This window comes from Artibeus jamaicensis, unplaced genomic scaffold (genome assembly GCF_021234435.1).
Source record: "Artibeus jamaicensis isolate MK-2021 breed Jamaican fruit bat unplaced genomic scaffold, CSHL_Jam_final contig_332, whole genome shotgun sequence".
NCBI lineage: Eukaryota > Metazoa > Chordata > Mammalia > Chiroptera > Phyllostomidae > Artibeus > Artibeus jamaicensis.
In genome coordinates, this window is record NW_026521788.1 from 22936652 (window position 1) to 22949880 (window position 13229).

Below are 13229 nucleotides of genomic sequence, written 5' to 3' on the forward strand. Positions count from 1 at the left end.
GCCTCCTGGGTGAGCAGCAAGAACTCCTGTCTCTGCCTGTGTCCCCCGATTCCCCCTTGTGTGTCTGCCAGTATGTCCTCTCCTTATGAGGACACCAGTCATTGGATTTAAGGTCACCTGGTTCATTATGAACTTGTCTTAAGTGATTATATCTACAAAGACCCTATTTCCAAATAAGGTCACATTCCGAGGTCCTGGGTAGACATGAATTTGGGGGGGGGCACTGTTCAACCCATATAGATGGGCTGGCACGTGGTATCGGGAGCGTGAGGACTGGGACCAAGCCTTGGTTGTGGGTGGGCTGCAAAGAAGCCCCTTTGCAGGAGTCTCCCCAGAGCAGCCTTGGAGAGGTAAGTCGTTCAGAGTGGGAATGTGCAGTCCTTTTTTTAGGGAGTTTGGAGTGAAGGGGCAGAGTGGCCCAGTGGTTAGAGGCAGTGAAGACAAAGAGGGCTTTTCCTGAGCCCAAAGGGGAGACCCGAGTAAGCCTGTTAACTAGAGGGGAAGGGAGGACCAGCAGTGAGGGAGAGAGAAATGCAGGTAAGGAAGGTGAGGATTCCTCGTGCAGATCTCCAGGAAGGCAGTTTAGGCCGTTAGCCACGCAGCTTCTTGCCCAGAAGGGGCCCCAGAAACCCTTCTACGGAGGCAGGGCTCATTCCAGAAGTGCTCTGGAGCTCTGCTCACCTTTGGTGAGGATTCTAAAGGAGACAGGAAAAAGGACTGCAGCTGAGGAGGGCCTCCAACTATTAAAGAGCAAGATTTATAGTGGCCCCAGGGAGCCCAGGCCTGGACAAGGCCTGAGAGGCCCAGCATCAGAGGGCCGATGCAGCCCCCACCCTTACAGTGGCTGGGTCTGTCTGGCCAGCATCTTTCCGGGGCTCACCTGTCTACCCTTGGGCCCCTGGCCGCTCCATCATTCCTTGGTTGATCTGGATTCCTGTCTCTCTCACCTGTCTGGTCCCTGGGACACGCACTGCCCCCCCCTCCACCCCACGCCCTGCCCAGCCACACCCTCAGCCACACACCACTAGCGTTCCTGGGCTGGTGCCCCAAACACAGAGCTGTGGAAGGGGCAGACAGGATGCCCCTGCACCCTGTGGGGACACCTGCCCTCTGCTCACTTCTTGGCGTGCCCAGGGATGATTTTGGCCTCTGCCAGGGCGAGGGTGGCACCCCTGCAGCATCCCAGGCTGCAGAACTGGGCTATTGGAGGGCAGTAACTTGCAGTGGCAAACTATTCTTGGCTCCAGCCTGCTCGCTGCTACTAATTTCATGCCCCTGTGATCCAGGTAACGCTTTGCTGCCTCGAGCTGCCACCCCCAGGCTTGAATCGCTTTTTCTCGCCCCACAGGAGCCCCGTTGCCTCTGCTGCCTCGCTCTCGAGGTAGGGGCTGCACAGGGCTTCCTCGCCGAAGCCCGGCACCGGGTTAGTCTGCCGCAGCTCATGACTAATTTGCTGCACTTATTTCAAAGTGCCCAAATGGCATTCAGGGGAGAGGAAGCTTAACCAGGGCCTGCCAGAGATAAACGGGCTAATTTCAGGGCCTCGCTGCCCGAAGAAGCCTCTTTACCTGGACTCTGAGCCCAGAATTAAATTCTTCCGGAAGAGACATTTAGCACAGAGCCCCTCAGCGTGGCAGAGGGATGTTCCCCGTTACACAGCGGGCCTCACATCTGGCTGGCTGGCTCCGGTGGGCTTTGAACTTGTGTTTGAAGAGTGTCTCTCTCCTTTCCTGGTGTTTCCAAACTGGGCCAGAGTGTAACTGATGAAAATGAGTTTCCTCATCTCCATTGCACGTGATGAAGGTCCCCATGCCCAGGCCACAGGCGGCTCCTCCACACATAGCTGGTACCTGGGGGACAGGGTGGGGGGTGGCTTCTGGCAGTGGGCGCCGCTGGACCAGGGTCTGTCCATAGGCCGGGTTTTGAGCCCCACCCCCACCCAGCCGGCGGGGTTGGGGACGCCTCGCTGGGCTTGCACAGTCAGGAGAGGCTGGAAGCCTGCCTGGTGCTTCCCGGCCATCACATCCTCTTTAACATGGTCTGTGCGTATCAGCAGACCATGTCCATTCATTTCGGTGGCTGACAGAGTGAGCCTTTTTTTCTTAATCTTTTTTTCTCTTTTTAACACTAGTCAGATCCACAGGCCTGTGGAAATGCCCAGGAAAATGGACAATGGGGTTTAAGGAGAAGAGAGTTAACAGGCAGAGACAAGAGAAACCCCATCATTTTCTGGCTGGGGCGTGGTCCCTGCACTTAAGGGCCGGGTGGAGGGAAGATGCCATTCTGATGGCACCTTTAAGCTGGTGCCTGCTGACTACTGGGAAGGCACGTGGGCTGGTTGTCCTGGCCACTGGTCATCCCAGTGACATCCTGCAGTCCTGGTGACAGTCTGGGAAGCTGGCAGCCTCCACTAGAGCGGTTTGTGGAGTGATGGTAAATGTCTCCTCACCTCATCTCTGCCCCGTCTTTGTCCTGCATCAGAAGATCCTGCCCCCAGCTCTTGCTAGGCATGCACCTCTGTGCAATTGTCCACCTTGGTCAGCCTCAGGCTTTTTATCTGTGAAATGGGAGCAATCTCACCTCTGCCTTGCTCTTCCGGGCTGTGTAAGAGCAAATGCACTGGAGTCTGTTGGGGCCACATGTAAGCAGATTTGTTCAAATGTCAGTCTCCTGGCCCCCTGCGGGTCTTCCATTTCCATGCTCGGGTTACAGGGCCAGTGCCAAGGATGACCTTTGGTATTATTGCTGCCAGAGGCCGAGTGCTGACCCTTCCTGAGCTCCAGGTGATTGCTGAGTGCAGGGGAGATAGTGAGGGGCAGGCAGATTAGATGAGACCTGCAAGGAGCAGTTTCCTCTTTGTTCCCCAGAGCTGGGCCTCGTGTCTCACTGGGTTGGAGAATTCAGAATGGTGACTGAGGGGGCCACTCTCTCTCATGAGCCCCCTGATGGGGCAAGGTGGGTGAGCTGGCTCTGTCCTGCCTCAGTCCCAGTGGGTTTGCTCTGAAAAGACAACAGTGCCATTGGCTCTCAGCTCAGCATTTTCCTATAGATGCTCTCAGGAAAGCCTTGGAGTTCATTCCAGCACGTAAACCTGGGTTGGAGTCCTCAGTGACAGAGAAACACCTCTCCTTGCCTTTGCAGGTGCCCTCCTTTTGCAATGCTCTTTATCTGTCCTCTAGCGCCCCGCCTCCCCATGTCTGTCTGCAGACTGGCCCCAGCCTTGTAGGGGATTCCTGTGGAAATCCCTTTCCCTCCTCTGGCCCCCTCCCACCGCACCGTGGGTCTGCCGTAGTGCAGCTGTAGGGTTACACCAGACCCCACACTCCCTGAGGGCATCAGGCACCTTTTCTGTTCTAATTTACACAGCAAACACCAGCATGATGGTGGGCCCCCAGGGACTTGCCACACCTTCAGTAAACCAAAGATGGGTTAAAACAGGAGCGATGCTGGTCTGGGTGGACAGTGGCCTCCCAGCCAGACTGAGGACCGTGGAGTAACCAGCCTCCAGGTCCCCCACCAGCTGAGGCAGAGAAACCTGCTGGGGAGGTCTTTCCATTTCCTAGTGTCCTGAGCCACTGGATCCACCCACCCACCTTCCAGTCCTGTCTTCTTGCTGAGTCATCTGCAGTGACGTGCACCAAACTGACCCTCAGGGCGCAGGTTTTCTATGCAGGACTGGTGCCCTCTGCTGTCACATGAGGTACCCGTTGCCCTCTAGTCCTTCGTGGCCACACCTAGCCCTTGGGGTCCTTGGGTTCACCTCTGGAGGTAGAGGCCATGTTCATCAACCATGGTGCAGGGCGCCTCGTGGGTTAAATAACAGCAGAGCCTTTTGAGGGGCTCTCATAGTGAATCGGGCCCCCGTGGAGGGGAACTGTGGTGTGAATTATCCCAAAGTCTTGCATTACATAATGTCCCCCAATGGCATGGCGGTTACAGTTGCTCCGGAGGGGGCAGTACCTTTACCAGTCTAATTGTATCGAGTTTGAGCCAGCATTCAAATGTCTTTATCTTTCCTGAAATGAGGTGGTCCCAGCTCCCTTAGAAGCAAAGGAGATGAAGCCAGGAAGGAAATGCCAGCTGCAGGTCTGCACAGTGCAGACTCAAGAATTGCATGTAGGGTCCTCACTGTGGGGCTTTCTAATGCAGGAGCCCGAGGCAACGCCTTCTGTGCAAATGCTCTCTCAGGGAGTGCAGTCCTGGGGAAGTAAGAGTGTAGGGAGAGGGAAGTGGGGCTGGGGTGGAAGAGAACAAACACAGACTTCGATATTTCTGGTCTGGCCACAGCTTTGCAACCAAACGCAGCTGGTTGCTCAGACACCCGGGCTGTCTCTGCAGACGCCATGTGGAGCCCTACATTTCAGACCAGTGCACTGGGGGAGAGGAAGGGCAAGTGGTTTCTCTCCTGTCCCTTTCCTGTCACCTGCCTCTCATTGGTCAAAGCCTGCCTCCCCTACCAGTCAGAGAGACTTTGCCTCCCCCACCAGTCAGAGAGTGTCACTGGGCCCCTCCCCAGCCACCAGGAAGCAGGTGTGGCTCAGACAGTGCAGCGGTACAGGGGTCCCTTTTTTCTGGTGACAGTGGTGGCAGTGGCTTTGTGACCATGGGACAAGTGGCAAGGCAAATGGCCTGAGAGGCAGGTGAGGTGAGCAGACCCGGGTGGGACATAAACTACGTCCATCTTCTTGAAATCAGTGCATGCCACCTGCAGAAATAATCCTAATTTCAGCAAAGGACTTGGTAAGGAAAGGCCACGTGGATTGATGCAGTCAGCAGGCATAACCTTTGACCCCCTCATGGGCAGACACATTGGCTTTTTGTATGGTAGGAGGTTCAATAAAGGATCGTGATGCGTTGTCCCTGTTTTTGTTGAGGAGCTAAATTTAAGTCACAGCAGAAAGGCTTCAATTTCAGTGAACCCTGGTTAGTAGGAACTCAGCTGTCTGACATCCCCATTAATTAAGAATTGATTGCTGCTTAACAAATGCTTTAGATTTAGTGCTTAAAGGAACATGCATTTCTTATCTTGCAGTCTCGTTAGGCCAGGAATCTGCGTGCAGCTTACTGGGTGCTTGGCTCAGGGTCTCCCGTCACAGCCAACAAGGAGCGGACACAGCTGCCGTCTCACTGGAGACCCAACTGGGAAGGGACCCCTTGCACGCTGGTCTGGGCTGCTGGCAGAAGCCACTTCCTTGCAGTCATAGGACTGAGCTCTCAGAAACTAGGGGTCACGTGCAGTCCCTGCCACATGGGTTCCCCCAGCAGAGCCACTTGCCTCCTTCAAGCCATCGCAGGAGGAAAAGAAGAGTCCAACGAGGTGGTGGCTCCGCCTCATTGAACATAATCCCAGAGACGTCACTGCGTGTGCCTGTCGGCTTTGCTGTATTCTCTTGGTTAGAACGGAGTCACAGGTTCCCCGCCACCCCCAGACTCATACCAGGGTGTGATGAACACAGGAGGCTGGTGTCATGGGGCCACTTTAAGAGTCTGCCCAGCACTTCTCATTTCTCTAGAACTCTATTTATAAACAAAAGCAACAAATAAGTAAAAACAAATCCACCACATGTTTATATCAGAAATCAGGTGTAAGAAAAAGGTTCCGTGGGATGTGCTGGGTCAACCTACATCACCACCTGCAGCCCCCATCTGTCCCAGTGGGAAGACGGCACAGGTCAAGTCCACTCCGCCTGCCCCCCATCCCCTCCCCCGTCTCCCATCCCTGCTCCCCCGCCCCTGAGTGCTCTTTGTTAAGCAGAGAAATGGGCTCAGTCAACAGAAAGGGAGTCATAGCCTTTCCAACATTAAAAGAACAATTTTCTGTTTCAGTATCAACAAGCCAGAACATTCAATTACCTAGGAAATCCCATCCCTACACTCTCAGGAAACCCGAGCCTTCTCAAAACAACCAAGACGGAGGTGCTGTCTTCCATGTGACGGTCCTGTGTGGACTTGCCCTGGAATCAGCAGCCACTGAGCGAAGGGCACCGCACTGGGGGCTCGGATCGGGCAGTCTGGGCCCCCCTCCGCAGCCGTCTGTTCCTCGGGGCCTTTTTTCGTTTCTCCCGTTTGGCGCCTGCCTGCCGGGCCTTACGCAGGCCCAGCCACTGTGTCAGGATGTAATTGACTGAGTGCCCCAGACCAGTGCCGGCTCTCCCGAGCCCATCAGGGCAGGGACAGTGAGGTGGCACCCGACAGGAGGAAGGCCACTTCCAAGGCTCACGGTTGATGGACCACACGAGCTGTGATTAGCATTTTAATTGCAAGGCTTACATTCAGGGTGCAGGTTTCAAAGACCAAAAGCACTCGGCAGGCTTAGAAAGGGACCAGGGCACCGTCTGTGCTTCAGACTGGGGACCCTGCTGCGACACCTTTCTTTCTGGGCCTGCACGTTACAGTCAGACTCCAGGAAAGGAGAGATTTGCCCTTCCTTTTCAGGTCTGACTCCAACCCTACCTCTTCTGGGACCTTTTCCTAAACCCACACCCAAACCCACACCCACACCCACACCCATTCTTCCAGGTGCTCAGTCCCCCTCGTTCCCATCCCCTGCCTGGAATTCCCTAGAACTCACTGCTCCTACTTCTGATTTGGCAAAAAAAAAAAAAAAAAAAAAGAGAGAGAGATCAAGGCACAAAATGCTAACATCACTTCCTGTGGTGTTTGGCGATGCTGGACAGCCCCGGTGGCGCACCCGCCCTCGACGGGCAGGAGGCACACGGCGTCTCTGCAGCAGTGGCCGGCAGCCTTTTCACCTCTGCACACACAAGATTTTGCTGATTTGACCTAAAAAAAATAGATACAATTTTGACTCACCCACACTGGATGGCTGTTGTTGTATTGACTGTTGTCAGTTTTTTTAAATGTGACAACCTACGGGAAGAGAGGTGGGTGCCCCTGACTAAATAGTCGAGTGTTGCGTGTTGTGCAAACCCTGAAGCACACCGGGCGAACCTTGCAGTTGCCAGAGCTCTTTGCACATTGGCGAGTGTTCCACACACATTGTTTTTGCACTTGGCACATTTGTCACTCAAAATATTTCCTCAGGTAAGTTCAGTTTTGTAAGCCTTCCAGAGTAGAATGCTCACAGCTTCGTTTTTATTGTTTAGGGTAAAGAATATAATTCATATGAAGCCCTTGCATGTGGCACAGAGTAAACACTCAGTATGTGTGTGCATTGTTATGGCTCAGAGCCCACCGTTGCTGCCCTGGGGTTCGCGGTTTGACGTCCGACGGCAGAGCCAGGGTCCAGCAGCCCTGCCCAGTGCTCTGTTGCTTTCAAACAGGATATTGAGGGATAATGTGCACACTGTAAACTCCGCCCTTCTGAGCAGACCGTTCCCTGAGTTTTGAAAAGCACATACATAGAGTTGCTACACAGCTTCTTTGGCTGTAAGTTGCAGCGCATCATGATCAACAATTCTTTGTCTTGTCTGTGGACTCACATACTCTTCGTCTGTAATATTCCCGAGCTGCTTCTAGGAGATGCCTCGTTACCTCACCTCGGCCAGTCTAGGAGCCACTTCCCAAATGGCACTGACGTTCCGTAGCAGCTCCATGTAAGGAGCTAATCCAGAGTCAGGACAAAGTGGTCCTGTAGGTTTCAGGGCCTGGATTATTTCCAAGAGGCCTCACTTGTTTGCAAGAATGTGAGAATGTGATTGAGTCATACCAGAGCCTGTTTGGGTAACTCGGAAATTTGACTCTGTAGACATGCACTGAGTCCGGTCCCGCGGCTCATCTGCGGTGGAAGAAGGGGAATAGGTGGGGTTATAGGCTGCAGGGCACGGGGGCCTCTCTGAGGGCAGAGATCATGGTTTTCCCTTTTTATGACCCTAGTACTTAACACGGCTCATCTTGGTGTCTGTACTGAGTGGTCCTAGGATGGAGATCAGGCAGGACCATGCCATCTCAGGGGGACCTACCCGTCACTCAGAGGTATCTGAAGACAGCAGGGAGAAGCCCCACCAAGAGGAGCCCTGTCGCTAAGCTCTGGTGGGGCCCCTCCCCTCCATCCTTAGTAACCTCAGCGGCCTCCTCACTTCTGTGCTTACAGAACTACTTTGAGAGCTACCTTTCCATCGCTTCCACCGTGCCCTCCGTGCTGTGCCTCGCCGTGAACTTCCTGCTTGTCAACAGGTAGGCCACTTTCCTCCCTCTCAAGCCCAGCCTTCACTTCCAGCCTCTCCCACTTCCCTCTTGTCCGTGGCCGCTGCTTTTCTGCCTGCTCAAAGGGTAGCCACGGAAGTTGGAGGCAGGCAGCCCAGGGTCCCCCACGGAGACTCAGAAGTCACATCAGTGACCTGGGCCCCTGCCTATGGAATGCCCCATCAGAAAGCTGGACTTTCACTTTCCTGCCACACAGTGTGACCTAGTGTCAGCAGCCAGCAGGAGGCGCGTGGGGAAATGGCTCTTCTTCCCCCTTCCTCTGGAGAGAGAGAGCCTGTCTGTTAACAGCAGCCTGGGCTGTTAAGATCTGCAGCCCAGGGACACTGCCTGGAGGGTGGGGCTGGGAAGCAAGTCTTGTGGACCCTGCTCTTCCAAGCATTTCTGAGAGCAGTTTGAAGTGTGGAGCTGGCGTCCCTTAAGTCCGGCTCTGGCTGTGTGGGAACAGGCCACCTACCGGCTCAGTGCTCGGCCCGGAACACCAGCCCGGGTGTGGACTGCTCACAAAGAGTTCCGGGGGAACTCCTAACACCCTGTTAGTGAAGGGCTGGGAGGGAGCCTCCATCTAGGTGCACCGTGGGAGGAGGAATGATTTAGGAGACAGCTGGGCAAACTGGTATGGTCCTTAGATCCCACCGGGTGGCTCTCGGCATCCATTCTCAGTTTAGGTTTGTTTGCAAGAGCAACAGCCCTAGGAACTTTGCCTGCATTTCCCTAAGCTACCACTAGGAGAAAACAGTGGCTGTGTTGTAATTTAGAAGCCTAACTTGTTCACAGCCTCCTGAAACCTTAGATCGCTAATGAGGGATCTGTTTTATCTCACTTTGCTCAGTTTGTGGTGATTGTCTGGACTTCCGGTTGAACAGGAATCTGAGGCAAGTCTGGCCTTGGGGAGTGTGCTGTGATGGATTAGTGATGCCTTCTCTGAGTGTGGGAGAAGAGAGGGCAGCACACGTGGTTCGTGTGTGCTAAGCCCGCACAGACCTGTCTTTCCAAACATAGTATGCTGTGGGGCAGTCCCGTCACCTGCTGTTGTGTAAGAATCGTCCCAAAGCATAGCGGCTCCAACAATAGCAACAATTAGTATCTCTCATGGTTGTGGGCATCAGCAGGCTCAGGTGACAGCTTGACGTGGTGTCTCTGCTGTGGTTGCAGACAGCTGGGGCTGGAGCTGCTGGGCCTCCTCGGGGACCCCCTCCTCCCCTCCCCCTGTAGTCTCTTGCATGTAGTAGGACTTTTCATACTGTGGCTGAAGAACAAGTGCTCCAAGAGACAAGGCAGAAGCTGTGTGGTTTTTGTAACCTACTCTGCCATGACAGAGTGTCACTTCTGCTGTCATCGATAAGTCAAAGCAATCACAAAGTCTACTAGGTTTTAGGGGGACATAGACCCCCATCTCTCATTGGAAGGAACGTCAAAGAAGCTGTACCCATGTTAGAAGTAAAGTGCAGGCTGGAAGAGCAAGAAGGAGCAAGGTGCTCAGATGGCCTGAGTAACCTGCCTCCTCGTGCCGTGTCCCTGCACGTGGCGCTACATTCGGTGCCCGAGCAGGTGGGAGCCTCCAGAGACCCCAGCCCTGGAGGCGGTGGAGGAATGGAGCCAGGAGCAGAGCCAGAAGTGGGGTTCCCTCAGTACTGCCAGCCGCTGGAGGGCAGAGCTGGGTCCCCGGCAGTGACTTGAAAGAGAAGGCATGAGGAAAGGAAGGCAGTGGAGGAGGAAGAGGACAGGGAAGATGGGACAGACCCATGTGGGGAGTCCTTCGGCCACTCACTACCCTCTCTGCTGTCCAGGTCTCTCTCATGGTCCTGTGTGCCCACTCAGCCAGCCTGGGGACAGGGGTTTGTCCAGCTGGGCCAGCCTAGGCTCACATCAATGCGAGCGCCTGCCCCCTGCTTGATCTGGAGTCACTATCTGAACTCTAACAAGGGGGCGGTGCCTGGAGATCCCCTTGTTATATCACTGCGGATGCACAGGACCCAGGAGGGAGGCTGTGACTTACTGGCTTTCCAAGTGGAGGTCAGGAGATGTGCCCAAGACCACAGGGCCAGTGAGGAGTGGACCGACCTGGTGTCTTGCCTGGCACTGCCTCCTCTGTGGCTGTGAAGTCTGGAAGGTCGGGAGGGAACCATCCTGGGACTGGGGTCAGCAGTCGCAGGGAAGGTCTGCCCTAAGTCCCTGGGAGAATAATCTCTAATAAGAGCAGTGAGCGCTTCTGAGCACACATACCCTTTGGTAGCATTCCCTCCTTTGATCCCGAAGTAGCCTAGAACAGGAAACATATCCCCTTGTTTTACAGGTGGGAGAACAGGCTCACCGAGGGCCCATACGAGGGTGGAGCCAGGATTGGAATTGGGACCTTTCCTCACATCTGTGCTTGGAACCTCTGGGTCCCCTGCCTTCTAGTTTCCTGGATTTTCTGGCTTCAAGCTGCTGGAAGGAAGGAAGTGGTTAGAAAGGCCTGGGTCTGTCTGCACTGGGGACCCTGGGCTACCCAGGCAGCTGTCACCCTCTGTCCGCAACTTAGGCAGAGGGCTGGCTCTGAGGGCTCAGCCTTTCAGGCACCCTCCAGGAGTGTCCGGCCTACCTGGGGTCTGCCCTTGCCCTCCCCTGGCTACAGGAGAGAAGTGAGGCAGTGTGGGAAGTGCTCCCACACCTCTGGGAAGGTGGTTGGAGGCTAAGTGTTTCTGATTTAGCATGTGAGGTTGAAATGTCTTCTTTTCTCGCCTCCTGGAGAACCCTGGCTGGCTCTGACCAGCTCATCCATAATCGCCAAGTGTTTTATTATGTTCGATGTGCAGCATCATAAATACTTATGAGGAGGATTTCCATTCAGGAGACTTGCGAAGAAATCAGTTCCCTGGGGCCCTGAGCCCTCACAAGCAAGGTGGTACCCTGGGTACAGCTGGCAGTTCTCTCCAAGGATGTCATGTCACCGAGACCTGCCCAAGGTCGCCGGAGCAGTCATCCCACCTGCTGGCCTTCGTAAGCCTTTCCTGCTGTCCCAGAGGAGACCCTCTGCCCCAACTCCCCCCGCCCTCCACAGACACCACTGGGCGCTTGTGAAGACTTTCCCTAAAATACCAACAGCATCACTCCCTGGGCCACTTCCCCTGCCCAGGGTGGGAGAAACAGAGAGTGAAGCCAGCGAGCTCCCACTACTGCATGTGGGGCAGGCTTGAGCAGCAGGCACACGTCTTACAGCTTTATGAGCACTGAAAATAGCCCCAGGCTAGATCCTTGAGGGCCTGGGGCTTATGGATGAGGCTTGGAGGAGAATGGGTTGGGTAGCTGGTAATTAGCGGGCCAGGAGGAGACCTGTGCAGGTGAGGGGACTTAGGGAGAGGCAGAGGCAAAGGCAGCTTGCATTGCTGTTTAAACGTGGCATTGACTTCCTCATTCCTCACTCTTCCCACCACTCCCCACTCTTGGGTGCTGGATGAGAAGTCCCCCAGGTCTCTCCAGAGCAACTGTCCTGTGCAAGTGGTGACAGGCACAGGAAAGCTCTTGTGAGGCCGGCGGAATTCCTGAGATGGACTTTTCCTGCAGCGTCTGTGAGGAGGTGGTTAGAGGCAGCAGCTTTTCCCAAGGCTGGCCGGCTGCACTGCAGGTGCTCACAGCTGTCTCGCTGCCAGGCCGAGGGGCCAAGAGGCAGAGCGATGGGAGGTTCAGGCCCAAAGTGAAAGCTGCCCCTTACTGCTGACACCCTTGCTTGTCAATTTCTACGTCCAACAGGTGTTTACCAGATGCCTGCCAGGCCCCGTGCCAGCCCTGTGCTTGTGTAGCTCCTCGCACCTCCGTCTGTTGTATTTCTTCTTTTTGCTCCAAGGAACTGTGAAATCCTTTGGGCATTTGTCCCCAGCCTCTCTCTCCACTTGAATTTCTTCAGATTTAGAATCATCAGCTGGAAGGGACGTGAAAGTTATCTAGCCTCTTCTCTTTTGAGATGAGGACACTGAGGCTCAGAATGGTTGAGGGGTTGGTTACACAATGAGTTGGTGGCAGAGCTGGGCAGGGCTTCAGTCCCCTGACTGGGCTCTGTGTCCCTGCTGGCTCTTATTTGGGGGGTGGACAGGGCAGCTCCAGCTGCTGGGAGAGGGTGGGGGCATTGGGGACAGAGGTGAGTGTATGGAATCTCCGTGAGCATCCATACATAAGGCCTGACCAGTAGGCTCCGGGGCGCCTGTACGGTAGATACTCCAGGCCCCTGGGGGTGCAAGCGCTCCACCTGGCTGCCCACAAACTGCTGCCCAGGCCTAGACCCCTGCAGGCCCTGGGAAGATATGTCTTAGTGTGGGGTTCCCCAGAAACAGACCCTGGAACGAGGATTTTATTTAAAAAGTAGTTGACTTCGGAGGTGAAAGTAGAGAGGGGGAAGGGAGACCAGGCAGAGAAGGCAGTCAGTGAAGAACACCTTGTTCAGCCAGCTCCCCCAGGGGGTGACAAAGCTCGACCTGCCAGGGAAGCCTTGGGTGCTAGTGTGTGCTCCGGACAGTAGGCAGTTGGGGGTGTTTATCCACCACTTCCTGGGCATTGGTTGAAGTTTCCTCTTAGGAGGTGTTAATTACATGTCACTTGCAGCCTGCTTCCTAGTAAGAGGGAGGGCACCTGGGCAGGGCACCCTGAGCGTGCAGTTCCCCAGCTGGAAACCCTGATGTGCCTCTTTGTGTTCATTGGTGCTCTGGGTGACTACAGAGACCCCAGAAAGGATTTTCTCATTCTTCACCTGGAAAGTTAAAAGTAAGGCCTGCCTCTAGGCTCTGCCGGAGCTGGGCTTCTGCAGACCTGGGTTCTAGTCCCAGCTCATGGGGATTCACCCCATGACTTTGAACAATGCACCCCTCACTTCTTGGGCTTCCTTCTGCCCCTTGCAAAGCAGAGGCAGCACCTGCTCCCTTCCGTCGGATCAGAAGGAAACTCAAGTCAGCCTGGGGGCCACAAAAGCACTTTGAAAAAAAACCCTTTCTTGCTTTCCATGTTCATCATTTCACACCTATTTATGCACATATTTTTCTTCTACCTTTCAAGTATTTCTTTTTTTATCCAAAAAAAAAAAAATCGTGTATAAC

The 13229-nt window shown here is 54.6% G+C and overlaps 1 protein-coding gene across 2 annotated transcripts in view; it reads left to right on the top strand.

The window, feature by feature from the left end:
* The window catches only part of SLC29A3 (solute carrier family 29 member 3), a 40891-nt gene that overhangs the window by 17075 nt on the left and 10587 nt on the right, over window positions 1-13229 (top strand). The window contains exon 3 of one of the 2 annotated variants that reach the window (XM_037130583.2): window positions 8054-8136. The exons of the other annotated variant lie outside the window; for it this stretch is intronic. Coding sequence (XP_036986478.2) covers window positions 8054-8136 — 83 coding nt within the window. The remainder of the gene's footprint in view (window positions 1-8053; window positions 8137-13229) is intronic. 2 annotated transcript variants of the gene reach the window in all.